The sequence below is a fragment of the Malus domestica genome, chromosome 15 (assembly GCF_042453785.1).
Source record: "Malus domestica chromosome 15, GDT2T_hap1".
Lineage (NCBI taxonomy): Eukaryota > Viridiplantae > Streptophyta > Magnoliopsida > Rosales > Rosaceae > Malus > Malus domestica.
The window spans coordinates 24,234,786-24,255,743 of NC_091675.1; the positions used below are offsets into that span (position 1 = coordinate 24,234,786).

At 37.2% G+C, this 20,958-nt stretch overlaps 2 protein-coding genes across 11 annotated transcripts; both read left to right on the forward strand.

The window, feature by feature from the left end:
- Positions 1–685: 685 nt before the first annotated feature.
- LOC103415988 (uncharacterized) lies at positions 686–20,917 on the forward strand. Of its 10 annotated transcripts, none has more exons than XM_070814725.1 (17): positions 686–875; positions 1,038–1,155; positions 1,367–1,473; positions 2,121–2,187; positions 2,709–3,072; positions 3,173–3,261; positions 3,471–3,566; positions 3,797–3,854; positions 4,054–4,225; positions 4,394–4,473; positions 4,889–5,050; positions 5,208–5,306; positions 6,175–6,260; positions 18,908–18,973; positions 19,282–19,373; positions 19,493–19,596; positions 20,714–20,917. In XM_070814725.1, the coding sequence occupies exons 7-11, from the start codon at positions 3,488–3,490 to the stop codon at positions 4,905–4,907; spliced, it is 408 nt and encodes a 135-aa protein (XP_070670826.1). In that variant the 5' UTR covers positions 686–875; positions 1,038–1,155; positions 1,367–1,473; positions 2,121–2,187; positions 2,709–3,072; positions 3,173–3,261; positions 3,471–3,487; the 3' UTR covers positions 4,908–5,050; positions 5,208–5,306; positions 6,175–6,260; positions 18,908–18,973; positions 19,282–19,373; positions 19,493–19,596; positions 20,714–20,917. The 10 variants fall into 10 exon arrangements, with proteins under 10 accessions (XP_070670826.1, XP_070670817.1, XP_070670816.1 ...); XM_070814716.1 differs by lacking the exons at positions 3,471–3,566; positions 18,908–18,973; positions 19,282–19,373; positions 19,493–19,596; positions 20,714–20,917 and adding exons at positions 1,624–1,645; positions 9,959–10,024; positions 10,333–10,424; positions 10,544–10,643; positions 11,745–12,896 and having other exon boundaries at positions 736–875; positions 2,709–2,784; XM_070814715.1 differs by lacking the exons at positions 3,471–3,566; positions 18,908–18,973; positions 19,282–19,373; positions 19,493–19,596; positions 20,714–20,917 and adding exons at positions 9,959–10,024; positions 10,333–10,424; positions 10,544–10,643; positions 11,745–12,896 and having other exon boundaries at positions 736–875; positions 2,709–2,784.
- Positions 11,871–17,722, forward strand: LOC103401335 (probable disease resistance protein At5g66900). The gene is made up of 5 exons (XM_070814714.1): positions 11,871–15,143; positions 15,307–15,707; positions 15,873–16,234; positions 16,327–16,583; positions 16,719–17,722. Exons 1-5 carry the CDS (start codon positions 14,582–14,584, stop codon positions 17,555–17,557), a joined length of 2,421 nt encoding a protein of 806 aa, XP_070670815.1. The 5' UTR covers positions 11,871–14,581; the 3' UTR covers positions 17,558–17,722.
- Positions 20,918–20,958: the final 41 nt, after the last annotated feature.

Genomic DNA, 20,958 nt, shown 5'->3' on the forward strand with positions numbered 1-20,958 from the left:
ATATGGTAATCATAATATAACAGAAATAAAACTAAGTGACAGGTCGATTACTTGCGCCTCAAGTAACTTCGGACTTCTTGTTATCAAAGATTGTCGTGGATGGGTTCAGTCCACATCAGGTTCTTTTTTATGCCTTGAGGCCAAGGACCTTTTAGAGTGATCAAATCTTATATGCCCGAGGGCTTAGAACTTAGATCTGGCTTGAACTGTGAAGACATATTCAAATCGGATTCAAGCGCTGAGAAAGTCTTTTAATAGCCATATTACTAGAAATAACTTGGATACAACTTGTAGGATACAACTTGTAGTATACAACATATTGCTAGGCTAATGAATGAAAAGACAAAAGCAAAGAGGGTCGGGCAAGGCTGATCGCCTTGCAACTTCCTATCTTTGTGGTTTATCAAGAGATTTGAAAGCTTAGAAAAGGGGTTGGGATGTGAGTTTACAGAAAGAAATCGATACTACATCAAGAGTTGAACAGGGTAGCAGAGTTATTACAAAGGGTTTATCCTGAAAGGGATGAAGGCTTGGGCTGACTGCAGCTTTGTTTTAAAGGCAAATCTGGCTTTGAGCAGAGTTTGTGCTTGTATTTGTTTGTTTGAGTGTCCTTGACTTTGATTTCTCATTCTCCTTTTATAGACACTTTGGCCTGGCCTCATGTAGCAATAATCTTGCTCGAATGCAGTTTTGAATGATAGTGACTTATCAGCTATTTACTTGTACTGCCACTATAAAGTAGTTTTGGGCTGATTAGCTGGCTGGTCTATACCACTTGGGCCTTGGGTAGGTGAGCAAGTGGTGCAAATGATCTGCACGAAATTTTAAGCCCAGAAAAGCCTTGGTCTGCTGGTGAGTTCTCCAGCCGATTTGGGGTAAGTAATTTTGTGATTTGCAGTTGATTTTGGGAAATGATTGATGGGTTGCAGTTCATTATATGATATATAGAATATTTGCAGTTTTTTTTTTCATTTTAGGGTTTTTTTTTTACTGTTTAGTCTTTGGGTTTTGTCTAATTTTTGTGTTCTACTTTATAGGGTTTCGTTATCTTTCATTAGAGTGGACGGATACCTGAAGTAGCTTTGATGGCACGATCTTACCTACCAAGCAAAAAATTCAGAGATAGTTTCAATTTGGAGAAATGACCTGAACAAGGTTAGACTTTTGCAGTGTTTTTCTTGATTCATGAACATGATGCTTTTCTTTCAAGTGAAATGTATATATGAGATGTAGAAGTCATAACAAAGAAAAATTGTTATGTCTTCTACTTTATCGACCAATTGAATTGAAGCAAGGAAATATTTTTGCATATATTTGGCTATTCCAAGTATTTTTAATTTTGTAATTTTAATTTGCAATATGGCAGGTCAATAAAAAAGCTCCAGAATCATTGGCCGATCCGCAAGAGTGTCCTAATTTGTTTGAGGACTGGCAGGTTTCTCTTGCCCTTGAGTCTAAAGATGCAGAAAATAGGTATCCACCCTTCATTTCACTGTTCAGCATCAAGGCCATGAAAAAATCTACTACTTTTAGCGCTGTAATAGATATGAACATAATTACTGAATGGCAAGAAATTGTGCTTATTTGTTGGATAATTGTGGATTGCTTTGTTGTCTTTTGCAGGGGCATTCATCCTCTTGTTGACGTAAGAGATGAATGAACATTCTTCTTTCAATTTTTTTGGCCTTTTTCTAACCCATCATTTTCTTTTGAGTCAACCAAATAGTCCCAGCTTGCAACTTATGTTGTGTGGTATTATTGTCTGAAAAATTAAGTATGCATGTATATTTTATGTGTGTTCGCGTGCACACCTCTGCATGATGTTAATCTCTGTGGGCCATCTATATATATATGTAGACATATATGTGTGTGTGTGGAATGCAACATATCGGATTTAGGTTATACTGTGCATAGTTTTATTGTCTGTTGTTATCTGTGCTATACCATATCTATGCAGGCTCGAACTTATTCATGAGCTTTATAAGCACTTTCCATAATTTAAGCTGTCTGTTTTGGGTTCTTTTTCATTAGGTCATTAGCTACTGAATGATGGAGAAACGAGTACCATGCCACTGATTTTGGGTTCTTTTAATAATTTTCTGATTTTTGGCGTTTTGCAGGTAGTGCTGATGTACTGATTTTCTGGGATTTTTTTTGTCCTTGCAGGATTTTTGGTCTTTGAAATGGGTACGTGTTGTTTTTAACGTTTTGGTTCTCGTGTGTTCAGCTCTTCGTTGCTTTGTGATTCTCATTTTTCAGTGTTGGGTAATGGAAATTTGTAAAAATAGTTGTAGTTTTTTGAGAAAGTTGGCATTTTTAGTTATATTTTCTGTTTAATCCCAAATGTAAGATTGAAAAATAATTGAAATGATGATTTTTTAAAAACTCCTCTTAATTTTTTTCCTGGGATTTAAAAGCATCTTTTCCTGATTAGTTACCAGGGTTATGTTCTCTATAATTGGTTCACCTAATTTTGATTAGTTTTAAGATTTGTCCTTTAAGTTTTGTTTTTAAGTTTTGTCTTCTGTGCTGTAATGAGAGATTTCTGTTGGCCTTTCGGATTTCGGCATGGGAAAGTTCACTTATTTGTCTAATTAGATTGCGTATGGCTTCGATTCTTTATTTAATTCTTCTGTTTGCATTCGGGTGTGATGATCTAAATTTTATATGTTTGGATTATTCACTTAACACTAATTTGTTACATTCAGGTCTCCACCCCACATTTCACAAGTTCAAATTCCATAGAAGTCGGTTGTGCAGATTGTGTCTGCAATTAGATCAGAGGTCAACCACACTTTTGTTATCATGCGGAAGATTGCTTTTGGGAAGGATCTGAAGCAGTTCCTCTCTGTATGTTTATTGCCATGTAGCTCTGTCTTTTCTAATTGATGGTGTTCATGTTGCACTGCGATTCATGATGATGATTTAATTGTTTCTCGATTTGTAATTGTTTGTAAATAATGTGGCGTATTTGAATTGCAATCTGTGTTTTGTATGAAAGGGATGGCATATCATGTTGCTGACTTAATTGTTTATGTTTTTCATATTTGCGATGGTGTTATGATCGATTAGGTGATTGCTAACCTGTGACTTTGTTTGGAGCTCAAATTTTTTGAGCATTATATTGGATTGTATTGCACTTGGTTTGATGTTGTTTTGGTCGACAATGCAGGGATAGGAGAAACAAAGAGGATGACACTTATAACTGCCCCTCCCCATCGGCCTTCTTCAAATTTGGATCACAAGAAGGGAGCAACATAGGTATTGATCATGGTGTTTTCCTTCTTAATTTGGATATGGTTAATGTAAATAATTGGACAAAAGAGCCAAACAAACCCTTTTCTCTCAAATGGAGGAGATGATGTGGTCGACGGCCACCAGCCCCAACTCAAGAGTTTGGCCTTCTGTATAATCGGATCTAGTATAATTTTATTTTGGTCCATTTCTTTTTTTCCTTTATATAAGTGCAGATGTTGTGATGTTTTGAATGAAGGGTGGATCACACACTTCCTTCTTACTTAGAGCAAGAGGAGATGACGGTTTGTATAAAAAGAAAAACTTACCAGGTACTTCAATTTTCTATTTTATTAATTATTGTCTGGTTTGAAATGTTGTATTCAGAGAGAGAGAGAGAGAGAGAGAGAGAGAGAGAGAGAGAGAGAGAGACCAATTGTCCTTGAGAAACAAGTTTACATTGCGAGAATTTGCAGTGTGCAACTTTGATTGGTTATTTTATTTGATTGAGTTAAACTTGGATTTCTGGATTTTGACATTTTCGTTTGTTTCTCTGTTGCAGGGTTGGCTTCATTTCATTCCAGTAACTCTCTAAATAGGTCCAAGAACTCACTAAATAGGTACTGAAGAAGAATTCAGTGTTGCTTTCCTTTTCTGTTTACTCTCTTCCTGGTTGCACTCTCACCACTTCTGTTGCTCACCACTTCATCTCTTCTGTTGCCTACAATCATCACAAAAAAACTCGAACCCTCAAACCAACATATTCATTTCTACAGTTTCTCTGACAATTAATCTAACCTTGAAACCAACAAATTGCAGAAATCCTCAACTGTTGGATTCTGTTGAGATGGGCAGAATTTGGTGGTGTCTTCATCGTCGATTGACACCTGGACTGCAACATCATCTTCACTCACCCCAGCGTCAGCAGATTCCACCTCCAAATCCTCTCCGATCCTTATTCCCAAAAGCTCTCCCTCTGATTTGTCATCAGGTAAGATTTTGGGGTTTTTGTTTGGCATTTGATTCAAGTTTTCTTTGCATTAAATAAGAAAACAACCTCAAGCCCTCAAATCAATAAATCAAATTCTACAAGTTCTCTCACTCTTAAGTCTTAATCTAATCCTAAAACCAACATAACAATTTTGAAATCTCCTCAGAGTTTTCCAACAATTCCGGTCAGGTCAGCGTTGATGTTGGTCTTAAACTATTCCTCAGCACCTCAGGTGCCTTCTATTTCATGTCAGATCTGCTTCAAATTTTTTATTTAATATAATTGGGTTTTAGTTATTTTTTCGTAGGTTTTCTATGGTTTGTGTAAATTCTCATCTGATCGATGATTTTTTTTGTTATCATGGGCTGAAAAGTGTGTAATGGGGTTATGAGGTAGAAGACTGTTTGGGAGTGGTGGTGGATTCTCTGAGTATGACTGGGATGTTGAGAAATTGGAGCTCTTCTGGGGCCATATCCATTTGGATTTGCAGGGTCTGATTGGAGGAAAAGAAATGAAAAAAAATTTGGGTTTTGGATTGATGTGGTGTTTGATTTTATTTAATATTTGTTCCTGCATGTTTGGGTTTTTTTTTTTAATTTTTTAAAAAAAATTTTATGCATGTTTTATTTTTTGAATTAACACTATTTGTTTTGTTAATTGCAGGTTTATAGTGTTTGCTTGATAAAGACGGAGAATAGTACCGTCCAAATGAATAGGAAGACCTCAAAAACTCCTTGATGTGTTGCTTTCCTTAATGTATAAAGACGGAAAAAGAGGGGCAAGTTGCGAAAAGACCAAAAAAAAAAAAAAAAAAACCAGAGATTGGTACTTTTCATGCATTCGAGTCAAGTTTTATAATGTATATACATGTATTTTCCATTTGGTGAATTCCAAAAAATAAGAGCGTTTCTGTACACTATTACTCTTTATATGTAGGCAAAAATGAGAGTGTCTCTGTACACTATTACTCTTTTGTATGCAGGGCAGGTGGAGATGGCAATTGTTGTGGTTCATACAATCCCTCCTTTTTATTTAGAGCAAGTGGAGATGGCTGTTTGAATAAAAAGAAGAATTTGGCCAGGTAATTCAGCTTTCCAATAACTGGCATTTGGTTATTTAAATGTTTATGCAGAGAGAGATGAGTTATGTACTCTGATTTCCTTACATTCTCATTAAATGTTACCCAATTTAAAATTGTCTCTCACATGAAAGTTTGATTTTGACAAGATGTGTGTTTTTAAAATTGTAGTGTCGTGTTGGCATTATTGCTTATTTATGAATGCAAGTCTATTTCACATCTATGTAATATCTTTAATTTTGATCTCCATATTATTCCATGTTCACTAATGCCTTTAATTGTCCTCTGTTTTACATCTAACTGATGACACCACTTCCACTGCACCAGCTCCAGAGAAAAATCTATCAGCTTTTGACTCAAATTCCAACTATGCCTTATCACTCTGAATACCAAAGCAACCCCAAGCATTTCTGGAATAATTTTTACAAGTAAAAAAATACATTATGTATAACTTAACCTCAAATTTATTCATTTCACAAACATTCGCATCAAATCCATAGTTTTTTATTGCTCGAAGTTCCATACCACTCAATGTTTACTAACACTTTTCATTTTCCACTATTTAACATCTATATACTTATCATTTTCCCAATCGCTGGGTGTACGCAAATAGCAAAAGAAGTATCAAACGCAATATCGTAAAAAGAAATTGTTTTCTGTGTTACTAAGGTGTTTTGGTTCAATTGAGTTACGAGGGACCGATCTTGATTCTTCACTATCTGCCTGAAATTTTCAGAAAAAACAACTTGGGAGCTCAAGTTTGAATTTTTTTGCTATTTAGTAGTCAATTTGTAGCCCAGTGGAAATGTGGAATGATATTTTTGCCTTTCAATTCTAATTGGCAATCTGCTGCCACTTTAAACCTTTTCAGGGCGTTCGCCACAGAGGTTATGCAGCTCTGCAGACAGTCACACAGTGGAACTTGGATTACACAAAGCACAGCAAGCAGGTTGATAGGTATATTTTCTCACTTTTACCATTTTTAGAATTTAGATTAGTGATAAATTAATTTGAATCATGTGGCGTGATATTTCCACTCTGTTGCAGACCATGGTTATGATAAATTAATTCGAATCATGAGGCATGATATTTCCATAATTAGCCACCTTTGTTGTGGTTTTGTCGATTATACTCAAAGGAGACTTTTCTACTTTTTATTTTCTTCTCATAGGGTTTATATTCTGCGAAGTGATATTTTAACTATTTATGCGTATCTATTTGTCATCTATTTATTTATGCGTATCTATTTGGCAAGTGCCTTCGCCCATGAGTGGTAGGTCTCGGGTTCGAGACTTGGGAGCAGCCTCTCCATAAATGGGGGTAAGGCTAGCCAACATTCACCTCTCCCAGACCCTGCGTAAAGCGGGAGCCTTGTGCACTGGGTACGACCTACGACCTACTGTCAGCTATCTCTCTCTCTACAATAAACCGTTACACAAGTTTGTTGGCAATGTGTGCTACTTCCCATTAAATCTGCATTGACATAGCAAAATTTTGGTTCTTTTGAATTAATGATTGTTTCAGGGGAATCAATTCTTATGTACAACTTAGACTTCCAACGGTGTCGTGTGCATTTTTATCAACAATAAAAAGCTTTTTCTCTGTATTGCAAACAAGTCTTCTTATAATTAAAATATTTGAAATCCCTGGTCTGTAATCCTCTTGATTCATGGTTTTAACGCCTCCTGATGAAATAACTACAACGTCATCACTTCTTTCATCAGATAAGACTTAAACATTCTACCCATTGTTGAGTTTCTTTAACGAGTTTCACCCATTTGTCATAAAATTAGATGAGGTGACTTCATACCATCTCATAGTGTTGTCAGAATATAATATGATAGTTGATTCTTTTTCTTTTTTTCCCACGAGTCTCAATTTGTATTTGAAACAGTATGTAATAAACTTACCAGGTCTTCATCGCTATCATACTTTTACAGGTTTTGTTTTAAGGTTCTGATTGGTAAAGCAAAAGCTCTTACCAATTTAGCGGAGTGGACTAAGAATTCGGGCCTTTTATTAATGACATATCGTAGGCCACTTTAAGGGTAAATCCAGATGTCAATCGCTATGCAATGTAGTTTTGACTTTTAGCATGTTCGTGATCTTTGAATTTACATGTTTAGTTGTTTTCATTATACTATTCTGATAGGTATGTGCGAATAACTATTATGTTTATCCCCATTCTCTGATGGTGTTTGCTGCATTGTTGCTACACAATCTCTGATGGTTCCAATGCTGGACATAAAAGAAATTTCGACTATTTTTTTCCTTTTTTTATTTATTTATTTATCTGCATATTATTTTGGTTTGTTGAATTTTCGACTATAGTTTGCTTTGTGCTGGACGTAAAAGGTTTTTCTTCAATGATTATGTATAGCTTCAACAGTGGACTCTGTGTTGTCTCTAGGTGATTTTTGCTTATTTCTCCATTTGTTACGGATGAGTGGATGCCTATGATTAAGTGAAAGTGAAATCTAAGAGGTTTTTTGTTGTTATTGTTGGGAATTTGCTTAATTTTAGGAATGGGAAGTGATTCTGGTGAACAGAGGTCTAGAGTTCAGGTTTGTGCTCATCTCTCACTCTTCCTCTCTCCTTCTCTACTGGAAAATCCATAGTCTTTCATCTTCCTCGGCTCTTCCTTTCTCTCCGCTCCCCATATCTCTCTCCTTGGAGCCTGCAAACCAAGTAGTGACGGTCGACAAGCTTCAAACATGCTGGACGCATACTGGAGAAGGGACAGTTCTGTCCGTTGCAGGGAGAGACGGGGGAGTATGGGGGTAGGGGAGAGGATTTTCGGCAGGGAGATATGGGTTTAGGGAGAAAGAGTAAGGGAGAAGTATGGGGTAGGCTGATTTCCAGGGATTTCCTTTCACCCCTTCACTCACCACGAACCCACCTTTCTCTTCGTTTCTCCCACCCTCAAATCTTCCGTTTTCCCTCTCACAAAATACCCACCAAGGAAACCCTGCTTTTGGTTTATTTTGGTATTTTGTTTGCGCTCTCAATTTTCAGACGATGGGCCAATTGGTTGAGATTTGGATTTCTCCCCTTTTTGTCGAAGCTCACAAATTGTGTTTCGGTGGGATCGGTCTTGAATAGCTGCGTGTGTCTACTCTTTCCAAGGTATGGTGTTCACCGATGGCATGGTTTAGTGTGTTTCTCTTTTTTTTTTTTCTTTGTTTTATATTTCTAATTTATCGTTTGCTGCTTGACAATGGTGATTGTATGTTTTAGTTTGGATGTTTTTCTGATTTTGGGTTGGTCAGTGTTTTTCGGCTGCTTGAGAAAATGTGATCCCATGTTTTGATTGAGTGAAATAATTAAGAGATAAAAAAGAGTGGAGAATTAGTGTCAAGAGTAGTGATGGAAAAAATGAGGAAAAAAAGATAGACGTGGAAGAAAGGGAGAGACTGGAAATTGAGGAAAGTGAAGAGAAAAAAAAATGGGGGTTAAGTGAGCAGCCAAAAGAGAAAAAATGCGGAAAAAAAGGCTTAATATGGGGAGTAGGCAGAAGAGAAAAGCAAGAGAAGGGAGACAGAACAGGAACAAGGTGTGGTTTTGTTGTTGGTTTTATCCAAACTTTTGATTTGGAATTTGATTTGAAGCTTATTTGTTATTTGTTTAGTCTAATTTAGTATTGGTTTATCTAGGTTTGTAGCTAATTTAATGGGTTTCGTTTTTTAATTGTTATTTTACAGTTGCTAGGGTTAACTTTGGCTTTTATATTGGTTTGGGTAATTTTTTTAATTTCATTTGAAGATTTAGTGTCATTATACACCTTTGCACCACTGTTTGTTTTGTTTTTCTCGGTTTCTGTATATAGTTTTGGTAGAATTGGACTGTTCTTTTTAACTTAATTAAAGTGTTTGACACTTAATTGAATGAAAGTTTAGTTTGGTTTGATCACAATGAGGTGTTTGGTGACACCTTTGCACCACTGTTTGTTCTGTTTTTCTTGGTTTCTGTAAATAGTTTTGGTAGAATTGGACTGTTCTTTTTAACTTAATTAAAGTGTTTGAGACTTAATTGAATGACAGTTTAGTTTGGTTTGATCACGATGAGGTGTTTGGTGTTGGGTGTATGATCCTTAGGTCCAATGGAAATGTGTAATTCCCATTAAGGTTTCATCTTGCTGTAAATTTAGGTGTTTTCTCTCTGTGTTGGTCCATCTGCTTATACTTTTCAAATGTTGGTTCATCTTATGCAAATATTGATATGCTTAATTACCCTGCTTCTTTCTCATGGTCCTTAAACATGTGCAAGTTTGTATGTTTCTGATGGATTATACTATTGGGAACTTAGTTACTTTTTTTTTTCATGTTTGTTGGGTTTGTTGTTTTCAGAAAATTATTGAAATTCTGTAATCTGTTTCTGTATATAGAGTGCTAAATGAGAATATGATTAATGGGTTGAATTTTGTTTTCAAAAGGACTGTTACATGTTTTGTGTCAATTTGGCTGTGATAGTAAGATTACTTCATGGAACAGTGTAATTGTTGTGGCATGTGAATGTCGAATTTGTTCTTAATTTAATTTCGGAAAGAAATTTGCTCAACTGTAGTGCTATATGATGAAGTTATCATCCTTAGAGGTTGGGAACTCAATTAGTGCACCATTAGTTGTGCAAATGTCTGAATATTGGTGCTTTTCCAGGAAACAGTGCTTTTTGCTTTCTAGAACCGTTTGGAGAGTGCACAACTTGAGGATCTCAGACCCAAGGTAAATGGTAAAAGGTTAAAATCTCTGGCTTCCTTTACTGATGTAAGCTTGCATGAAAGAGAGAAACAATAACAAAAAAATTATCTGAACCCCCATTTGGTTTTGTTTGATTGTCTATGTAGGGTGTTTTTTAGTTTTGCTTGGGGGGTTCAGATTTCATTTGGGTTTATATGTGATTTTTAGTCGATTATTTTTTTATTAGTTGCAGATCATTTTTACTTTGGAAGTTTGAATTTTTGTGGTTGTTTCAGTGTAGTTCTTGGGTACACACATTTATCCAATAAATAAATTCATGACATTGTTTTCAGGGGAGTTACAGAAGTCCCAGGCAGCAATCTCTTTGTAATCATTGCCAGGAAAATATCGTGGTCATTTTGAGTTTGGATTTAGCCAGCATGTGGTAAGCATTACTTTTTCGATTCCTTTCATTTGTTTATTTGTGAATCAATAACTTTTTTAGGAATAATGAATGTCACAATTGCTGATAAATTGATACTTTGTTCGGAGCTTGAACTGTAGGTCTGTGCAAGATATCCATATATGGATCAATGCTATGGACTCTTCTCAACCTATGGACCTCAAATTTCAGTGCGTCTTCCATCATTTCTCCTACCTCACTGTATGTAGCTATTACATTTGCAATCATATTAATTCATTGAAAACAATATTTATATTTCTCTGTAAAATATACTATCATTTCCTTGCTGGTACATTAAAATGGAAATATGAAAAGTAGAACTGATCATCGCTGGGTTCTCTCTTTCGACTGTGTTGTTTGCTTTACCTATCGTTTTTACTTTTCTGTTTCACAGCTCTCTGACAAATATCTTATTCTGCCGTTCTTGATCTCACCCGGGGGTGTTGCAGGTCGATTCGATGCTACGAGGCACTTCATTTAGGGTATCTGAGAGAGAGACGTGTTGGGTGTTTGAGACAAGGGGTTTCAGGGATTAGGTTTGGGTGGGGTTTCAAGGATTAGGTTTTGGTGGGATTTGAATGATTAGGTTTGGGTTTTTGTTTGTGCAATTGGCAGAGAGATGGGGGGTCCAAGATAGGATTAGGAGATTTGATTTAGGGTTTGCAGAGTCAAGAGATAGGAGGTGTCCAAGAGAGATGTGGGAGGATTTAGGTGAGGGATTTCAGGGATTTGGTTTAGGGTTTGTTTTCTGCGATTTGCAGAGACAGAGAGTTGGGACAAGGGTGAGAGAGATGGGAGGATTTTCTGCAAGGGTTGAAGGGAATGGGCAAGGGAGGTATGGGTATATGGGTTTGTTGTGATGGGGTTTAGTAATTTTCAATATTCTTTGACTCTTTTTAATTTGCAAAATCAATTTACCCATGGAATTTATAACATGCAATCAGTTTCTTTTTAGTTGAGTTCAAATAATGTTGATTGCATTGTTATAAAGCTTTGTTTTATAGTTAGGTTGAAAATCATATCAATAGATTCTTTATTTAGTTGGTCCAATCTGTAACAGATGAGATTGTTTTGTTTGATGTTTAAATCAAAATTTGATCTTTATTTGTGTGAAATTATAATGGAATTGCAAATCAATTATATCTTAGATTTTTAGTTGCATACTCACATTCCCACAACTATTATATTGTCTCTTGATTGGAAGGATTTTTATAATTTTCTGGATCTACGGTTACAATGCTTTTTATTTCCTAGATCTATTCTTTTTGTTTGTTCATGATTATGTTGAATTTTTTTTTTCAGGTTAAATGTGTCTTATTCATGTAGTTAAGGCTGGTTCATTCAAGTTCCGCAGCAACGTGCGAGCATATTTTCTAGTTTACTTCTATGTATGGTTTGTGTTTGTAATAACATCGTAGCACTGTAGGGGGCGTTTGTTACAGCTCCTTAAGAGGGACTGGTTTGGACTAGCTTAAATAGGACTATAATCCTGTGTTTGGTGGCTGGCGGGACTAACATTAATGGCACTAGGTGGGACTCGCTTTCACAAACTCCTTCACTAGCCGGTCTTAGCGAGAGACCCCGACACCCATAGGACTAGCTAAGACCTTCCATCGTCCTCTCTTGCCTTCGTCCACTCTCGCTGCATCTTTATCTCCTTCGTCTGCTTCGCTGCCCTGGGTTCATCGACCTCGATTTTCTACGGCATGGGATTCAATGAAAGCTGGAAGTTGGAGAGGCGTAGGGACAAGTAAGTTTACAGAGATTGGAGAAAAGGAAAATAGGAGGGAGAGGCGGAGCGACATGGGGAAAAAAGGGAAAGGAGGATGGAGAGGCGGGTGGAGAAATAAGGTTACAGAGAGATTGGAGAAGGGGAAAAAGGGAAAGGGGATGGAGAAAAGGGAAATAGGAGGGAGAGGCAGAGGGACAAAAATGGGGTAAAAGGGAAAGGGGGATGGAGAGGTGTAGTAAAAGGGAAAGGGGGATGGAGAGGTGTAGGGACAAGTTAACAGAGATCGGAGAAGGGGAAAAAGGGAAAGGAAGATTGGAGAGGATGATGATTATAGAAGAAGGAAAAAACAAGATAAAGTAATAATAAAATATTAATCAATATATATTAAATTAATATAAAATAATATAATATTGTAATCCTGCTTCTTAGTCTGACACTGCACCAAACGCTTCACTAAATTAGTTTAGCTTAGTCTAGTCTAAGCCAGTCCAGCTTAGTCCCTGAAGCTAGTCCAGTCCGAGACAGTCCGGTGCAACAAACGCACCTTAGAATTATTGTAACTATTCACACTGGGTAGTGACTTTTGCACCCCTGTTCTCTTCTGCACTCCTCACTGTTCAACTCTTCATTGATTCTCGTCTTTGATATATCCATCGAACGGCTAGAGAAACAGAGATAAGTGCATGGAAAGAAAATAAGAGTTTGAAAATCATTATTTTTTACGTAGAGAAAAAAGTGTATTAATTTATGTATTATGTGGGATTTCTGAGCCTTTTTATTGTTTTGTGGGTAATTTTTCCGCAATGCAAGTTTCCTGGAAATTGCAAATCATTTGGCTTTAGTTGCTGTTTGTTTCCATCTTTTTCTTTGGATTTGGATTCTCTTTGAGCCAATGGAGAGGATTCTCCTGATCAAACATTGTGGATCATTGGATTTTCATCCAACGGTTATAATTATTATAATTTTAAAGGGACCATTTTGTTTGTAGTCGTTCGATAAAAATCTAACGGTCCAAAATGTTTGGTCAGGAGGAGGATCCTCTCCATTAGCTCAGGAGAGGATCCAAATTCTTTTTCTTTGATGCTTTCGCTTGTTTACGTCGGCAATAAGACGTAATAAATTGGTCAATGCGGCCCTACTATGTTGTTTCAATGGGCTTTCCAAATTATGCACCAACCAAGTTGCAAATAAAATATTCTGGGATTTCTGAGCCTTTCTATTGTTGTGGGTGATTTTTCCGCAATGCGACTTTCCTGGAAATTGCAAATCATATGGCCTTAGTTGCTGTTTGTTTCCTTCTCTGTCTTTGATGCTCTTGCTTGTTTACGTCGGCAATATGATGTAATAAATTCGTCAATGTGGCCCTACTTGGTTGTTTCTATGGTACCGGATTTCCTCCGGATCCAAAAAATCTGAGCCTATTGATTAAATGATCCGGACCATTGAAATTTGATTTAATGATTACAATTATTAGAATTTTTAAAAGAGTTCCTTATTTGTAACCGTTGGATCAAATTTCAATGATCTGGATTATTTGATCCTTATGCACAAACTTTTTAGATCCGGAGGGGATTCGGTCCGTTTCTATGGGCTTTCCAAATTATGTACCAACCAAGTTTTGTAAATAAAATATTCTTCTCTCATTGACTATGAATATACATATACATATATATATATATATATATGCACCAACCAAATTTTGCAAATAAAATATTCTTTTCTCATTGACTATGAATTGTTTTGTCGGTGATTTTTCCGTAATACGAGTTTCCTGGAAATTGCAAATCATTTGGCTTTAGTTGTTGTTTGTTTCCTTCTTTTTCTTGGATGCTTTTAGTTGCTTACGTCAGCAATATGATGTAAACAAGTTTTGCAAATAAAATATTCTTCTCTCATTGACTATGAATGTACATATATATGTATGTATGTATGTATTATTGCTGATCAAACTTGGAGTTTCAGATTGATTTGGCGAGCAAGAGCGCCGCGACCCACCGCATCTCCTCTGTATTGAATTTCTTTCTTCCAAACTCCTATCTTTAGATGGGCTCTTCGATTAGTCATCAAGCTCTTCCATTTGTTCTCAATTCTTTCTGTCGCCGAGAGAGGAACTGAGTTGAGAGGAAGTCTGAGTTTCCTCTCAACTCAGTTCCTCGCCCAACGCCCGCCTAAGCCGCCCAGGCGCCCACTGCTTCTTGGCTTCCAAACTTATCTTAACACTTGAGAGGTGTCTCTCCCTATTCAGCCGAGCTCAAATCCCTCTCTCTCCTCTGTTTAGATTAGTTTAAAAGAAAGCAGCCTCTCCCTCGTTTCAAATGCATTTATAATTCTGTGATCCAAAGCAATTGCTCTCTTGTTTTAGAATTCAGATTTTCAGAGCTGGGTGGTGGTTGTTGTTGTTGTAATTATGGCAGTCCTTGCGTCAGCTGTAGCAGCTATTGTAAAAATACCATTTGAATGGCTGTTTGGTGCCGCCATAAGATTCTACAAGATGGCTAAGAAGTTTCCAACTCTCCGCAGAGATCTCACTTCAAATATAAACTACTTGGAACAACGGATCGCACTGATAAGCCAGACCAGAATCATTTGGGTTTCTGAAAATTTAACAAGAACAATGGAGGATGGCAAGGAGCTGGCCAGAAGGTGCGACGAGGGGAATCTGAACTTCTTTGAAAAGGCTAAATATGCTAAAAAAATTGTTAAATGGGACGAATCTCGTCAAAGAATCTTGAAGTTAGTGCAAACTGATGCAAATCTTGTGGCTCAAAATCAAAACCAAGACCTTGTTACAACTTGGTGCGCAGTTCCCGACCTTCCAAGCAATACACTAAAACTGGATGCGCCTTTGGCGGAGATGAAGATGAAACTCCTTAGAGATGACGCGCTGTCAATGCTTGTGCTCACTGCTCCGGGAGGATGTGGGAAAACCACTTTGGCAAATATGTTCTGTCATGATCCACAAGTCAAAGGTATCTATCTATAAAGTTTTTGTACGATGCGGCAAACTTTTTTTAGATGCGCACACTCGATACTGTAGAATGGCTCCTACCTGTCTGCTAATGATAATCACTTGTTTTCTCTCTTTTTTCTTCTAATTAGTAATGTTGCATTCCCATGTGTTTTCTTGGCTAGATAAATTCAAGGACAATATCTTCTTTGCCACGGTTTCCAATAAGCCCAGCCACCTTGTTGTCCAAGAATTGTGTCAACATGCCCGATTCAAGGTACCTGCTTTAGAAAATGAAGAAATTGCATTTATCTGGCTGCCGCAATTTTTGAGGGAAGCAGGGCAAAATCCCTTACTGTTAATCTTGGATGATGTTCCGTCTGCATCAGAATCCCTTCTTGACAAGTTTGATGAAATCAAAATTCCAGATTACAAGATTTTGGTGACATCAAGATATCATTTTCCGAAATTCGGGCCTCCATATAATTTACAAGCATTGACAGATAAAGATGCACTGACTCTTTTTCGTCGTTCAGCATTTCTGCCAAATACGATCTGTAACATACCAGATGATCTTCAGATTCAGGTGATATATTAGTTTGAGTTTCTAATGTATATGCCCTTATTTATGCATTCCTGCTTATAGAAAATGTCACTTACTACACAAATCACCCATGCACGCAAATGAACCCGTTGATTTTACTATATCTGTAAATAGTTATTCACCTTATTTGGGACAATTGGACTGCAGATACTAAACCACTGTAAGAGATTTCCGCTTGCCATTACAACCATAGGGACGTCACTTCGCAATCAGCCTGTAGAGAAATGGACAAGCAAACTCACAGAATTATCTAAAGGTTCTTCTATTTTTGATTCAGAGAAAATTTTGCTTGCGCTCCTCAAAAGTTGCTTAGATGACTTGAATAAAGAAATGGCTCCTGTCAAGGATTGTTTCATAGACCTTGCTTTATTTCCCCAAGACCAAAGAATTCCCGTTGCTTTCCTTCTTGATATGTGGGCAGAGTTATATGAGGGATCAAATGATGACGATTCAATAGTGAACCTATACCACCTCACCTTCCGCAATTTGGCCAGTCTTGTAGTCACAAGGTATTCAAACTTTACTTTTTTTACCAATTTACTACTGTGATATGCACGTTTCAGAAATTTCTTCTGTGAAACTAAATTTTGATCACAACCAGGACTAAGGATTTGGATGGATACTATGGTGAACATTTTGTTATCCAACATGATATGCTTAAATTGCTATCAATCCGTGCGAGTCATGATGAAGACCCAACAGGACATAGACTGATTGTAGACATACGTGGAGATGAGCTTCCACCATGGTGGACAGAGAAGAAAACAATGAAGGGTCGCTTAGTATCTGTCTTAACACCATGGTGGACAGAGAAGAAGCAGAAAACAAAGAAGGCTCGCTTAGTATCTGTCATAACTGGTTGGCATCTCTGAACTCTTTCTTTAGAAAATAGATACATACATATGTACGATCACGTACATACAAGCTCACAAACGTAATTTCACATTAATATCTCCCCAGAGTCACATCATATAGCACATTGTTTATTTGCAGGTGAATCTTCTTCAACAGAGTGGCACAACATGGATCTACCAAAAGGCGAGGTTCTAGTTTTGAATTTTCAAGCAAAGAACTATGCCTTACCCAAGTTCATGAAGAAAATGTGCAAGCTGAAGGTTCTAATAGTCACAAATGATGGCTTCTCACCTGCTGAGCTAAGCGACTTTGAACTGCTGTGTTCTTTGTCAAATCTAAAGAGACTAAGATTAGAGCATATTTCGATTCCTTTGATACGCGAGAACATCATTCAATCGAAGAGTCTAAAGAAGATATCTTTATTCATGTGTAACGTCAGTCAAGCATTTGGAAACTCTTCCATCCAAATTTTTGAGACATTCCCATACCTAGAGGAGTTGCACATCGACTATTGTAACGATTTGGTGGAATTGCCTGCCAAGCTATGTGATCTTATCCACCTAAAAGTTCTCAGCATCACCAACTCTCATAAGCTATCTGTCTTGCCTGAAGACATCGAAAAGCTGGCGAATTTAGAAGTGTTGAGGCTAAGGTCCTGCGCAGAGTTAAAAAAGCTTCCAGGCTCGATTGAGAGACTCAATAAGTTGTGCTTTCTTGACATATATAATTGTTCCAGCATTAAGGACTTGCCCGAATGCATTGATAAGATGAATGGTTTAAGAAAAATCAACGTGGCACTATGTTCAAGATTGAAAGAGCTGCCTGTGTCAGTGTTTGATCTTGGTCAGCAGTTAGAGAAAGTGATATGTGACGAAGACGCAAGAAATTTATGGGAATCTGTCTTATCAAATCCCGACAAAATAAGGGTGGCTAAAGAAGAATTCAACCTGAATTGGCTCCACAGACTTCAGATTTGAGAGCTATCTTTCCACGATAAGTATTGGAGCAAATGGCCTGTGTGATTTGTATTCCAGTTTATTTTTTCCTATTTCTCATTTGGTGTTTGTATGAGATATTGCATCATTCCATTGGCTTGGATTTCCCTGGTTTTCTTCTCTATATACTGATTAAGATTTGATGAATTTTTTATTTTTGATTTTCTTCCTCCCAGGACAGACGGTAAAAACCCTCTAATGCCTACCTTTTTTCATCACTTCCCTCTCATCCCCTCCATGCTTCTCACATCTCTTAACCATCTATCCACTGGCTAATGGGTGTGGTCTATCTATCGCTTTGTCGATTAGAGCCCTTGTATTTGTGGTCCCTCTACCGATATGGCAGATATGGCTTACTACTCGATCAGAGCCTTCGTATTTGTGGGTGCTCTATCGATGTAGCAGATATGGTCTACCACTCAACCCCGCATGTAAACTGGCGGCTATGTCAAGTACAAAGGTTGTCAGATTAACAATTAAAATCAAATTTAATCCACAGTAAAAATATACAACTAGGTTTGAAAAATATATGACAGAGACAGACAGACAGACTCCAACCTCCAAGGATAGTATACGGGATGATATAGAGCCTTCAATCTACATATCTGATTTTCTTTGCTAATAATCTATTGCACATTTTCTTTTTTTTACTGGTTTCTCACCAACAGCAAAAACTCTTTCCCAGTTTTTCACCAACAGCAAAAACTGTTTCCCACTAACCTCCAATTAAATTGCGTACACTATTTCCCCGCTGCTATCAGCATCAAGTTTAGTTCCGGCTGCTGGTATGTAGCCTCGGCAATTATTTGCATGATTGCGTCAAGAAGAATGACGTATTAAGCAAAATGGCGAAGCACTTGCCCGATTGGAAGCAGGGGCTGCTACTGCTAGAAGACCATCCGTGTACTGGGAGGTGCCTGAGGAAGCAGAGACCTTGCACATAGGAAGGTCTAAAGTGAACAAATTGTTGAACTCCATGGGTCGTTTTTAAGACCGCTAGATACTGCTCTGGAGGTGCAGCAGGAAGCAAGTGAAATCATGGAGGCCGTGGTTTCAATAAGCCATACAGAGACGGAACTCGAACCAGTTGAACAGAAGAGTGTGGTACAAGGTATACATAGAACTACTTGGTTTACATATAGAATTGTTAATTTAAAGATGTATGTAGATACCAATATAATCAATTGACAATGTATGGTGGTGGTGTAATTACGACAGAAAGAAATTTGCTCAACTGTAGTGCTATATGATGAAGTTATCATCCTTAGAGGTTGGGAACTCAATTAGTGCACCATTAGTTGTGCAAATGTCTGAATATTGGTGCTTTTCCAGGAAACAGTGCTTTTTGCTTTCTAGAACCGTTTGGAGAGTGCACAACTTGAGGATCTCAGACCCAAGGTAAAAGGTAAAAGGTTAAAATCTCTGGCTTCCTTTACTGATGTAAGCTTGCATGAAAGAGAGAAACAATAACAAAAAAATTATTTGAACCCCCATTTGGTTCTGTTTGATTGTCTATGTAGGGTGTTTTTTAGTTTTGCTTGGGGGGTTCAGATTTCATTTGGGTTTATATGTGATTTTTAGTCGATTATTTTTTTATTAGTTGCAGATCATTTTTACTTTGGAAGTTTGAATTTTTGTGGTTGTTTCAGTGTAGTTCTTGGGTACACACATTTATCCAATAAATAAATTCATGACATTGTTTTCAGGGGAGTTACAGAAGTCCCAGGCAGCAATCTCTTTGTAATCATCGCCGGGAAAATATCGTGGTCATTTTGAGTTTGGATTTAGCCAGCATGTGGTAAGCATTACTTTTTCGATTCCTTTCATTTGTTTATTTGTGAATCAATAACTTTTTTAGGAATAATGAATGTCACAATTGATGATAAATTGATACTTTGTTCGGAGCTTGAACTGTAGGTTTGTGCAAGATATCCATATATGGATCAATGCTATGGACTCTTCTCAACCTATGGACCTCAAATTTCAGTGCGTCTTCCATCATTTCTCCTACCTCACTATATGTAGCTATTACATTTGCAATCATATTAATTCATTGAAAACAATATTTATATTCTCTGTAAAATATACTATCATTTCCTTGCTGGTACATTAAAATGGAAATATGAAAAGTAGAACCGATCATCGCTGGGTTCTCTCTTTCGACTATGTTGTTTGCTTTACCTATGGTTTTTACTTTTCTGTTTCACAGCTCTCTGACAAATATCTTATTATGCCGCTCTTGATCTCACCCGGGGCTGTTGCAGGTCGATTCGATGCTACGAGGCACTTCATTTAGGGCTATCTGAGAGAGAGACGTGTTGGGTGTTTGAGACAAGGGGTTTCAGGGATTAGGTTTGGGTGGGGTTTCAAGGATTAGGTTTTGGTGGGATTTGAATGATTAGGTTTGGGTTTTTGTTTGTGCGATTGGCAGAGAGATGGGGGATCCAAGATAGGATTAGGAGATTTGATTTAGGGTTTGCAGAGTCAGAGATAGGAGGTGTCCAAGAGAGATGTAGGAGGATTTAGGCGAGGGATTTCAGGGATTTGGTTTAGGGTTTGTTTTCTGCGATTTGCAGAGACAGAGAGATGGGACAAGGGTGAGAGAGATGGGAGGATTTTCTGCAAGGGTTGAAGGGAACGGGCAAGGGAGGTATGGGTATATGGGTTTGTTGTGATGGGGTTTAGTAATTTTCAATATTCTTTGACTCTTTTTAATCTGCAAAATCAATTTACCCATGGAATTTATAACATGCAATCTGGAATTTATAACATGCAATCAGTTTCTTTTTAGTTGAGTTCAAATAATGTTGATTGCATTGTTATAAAGCTTTGTTTTATAGTCAGGTTGAAAATCATATCAATAGATTCTTTATTTAGTTGGTCCAATCTGTAACAGATGAGATTGTTTTGTTTGATGTTTAAATCAAAATTTGATCTTTATTTGTGTGAAATTATAATGGAATCGCAAATCAATTATATCTTAGATTCTTAGTTGCATACTCACCTTCCCACAACTATTATATTGTCTCGACTGGATGGATTTTTATAATTTTCTGGATCTACGGTTACAATGCTTTTTATAATTTCCTAGATCTATTCTTTTTGTTCGTTCATGATTATGTTGATTTTTTTTTTCAGGTTAAATATGTCTTATTCATGTAGTTAAGGTTGATTCATTCAAGTTCCGTAACAACGTACGAGCATATTTTCTAGTTTACTTCTATTTATGGTTTGTGTTTGTAATAACATCGCAGCACTGTAGAATTATTGTAACTATTCACACTGGGTAGTGACTTTTGCACCCCCTGTTCTCTTCTGCACTCCTCACTGTTCAACTCTTCATTGATTCTCGTCTTTGATATATATCCATCGAACGGCTAGAG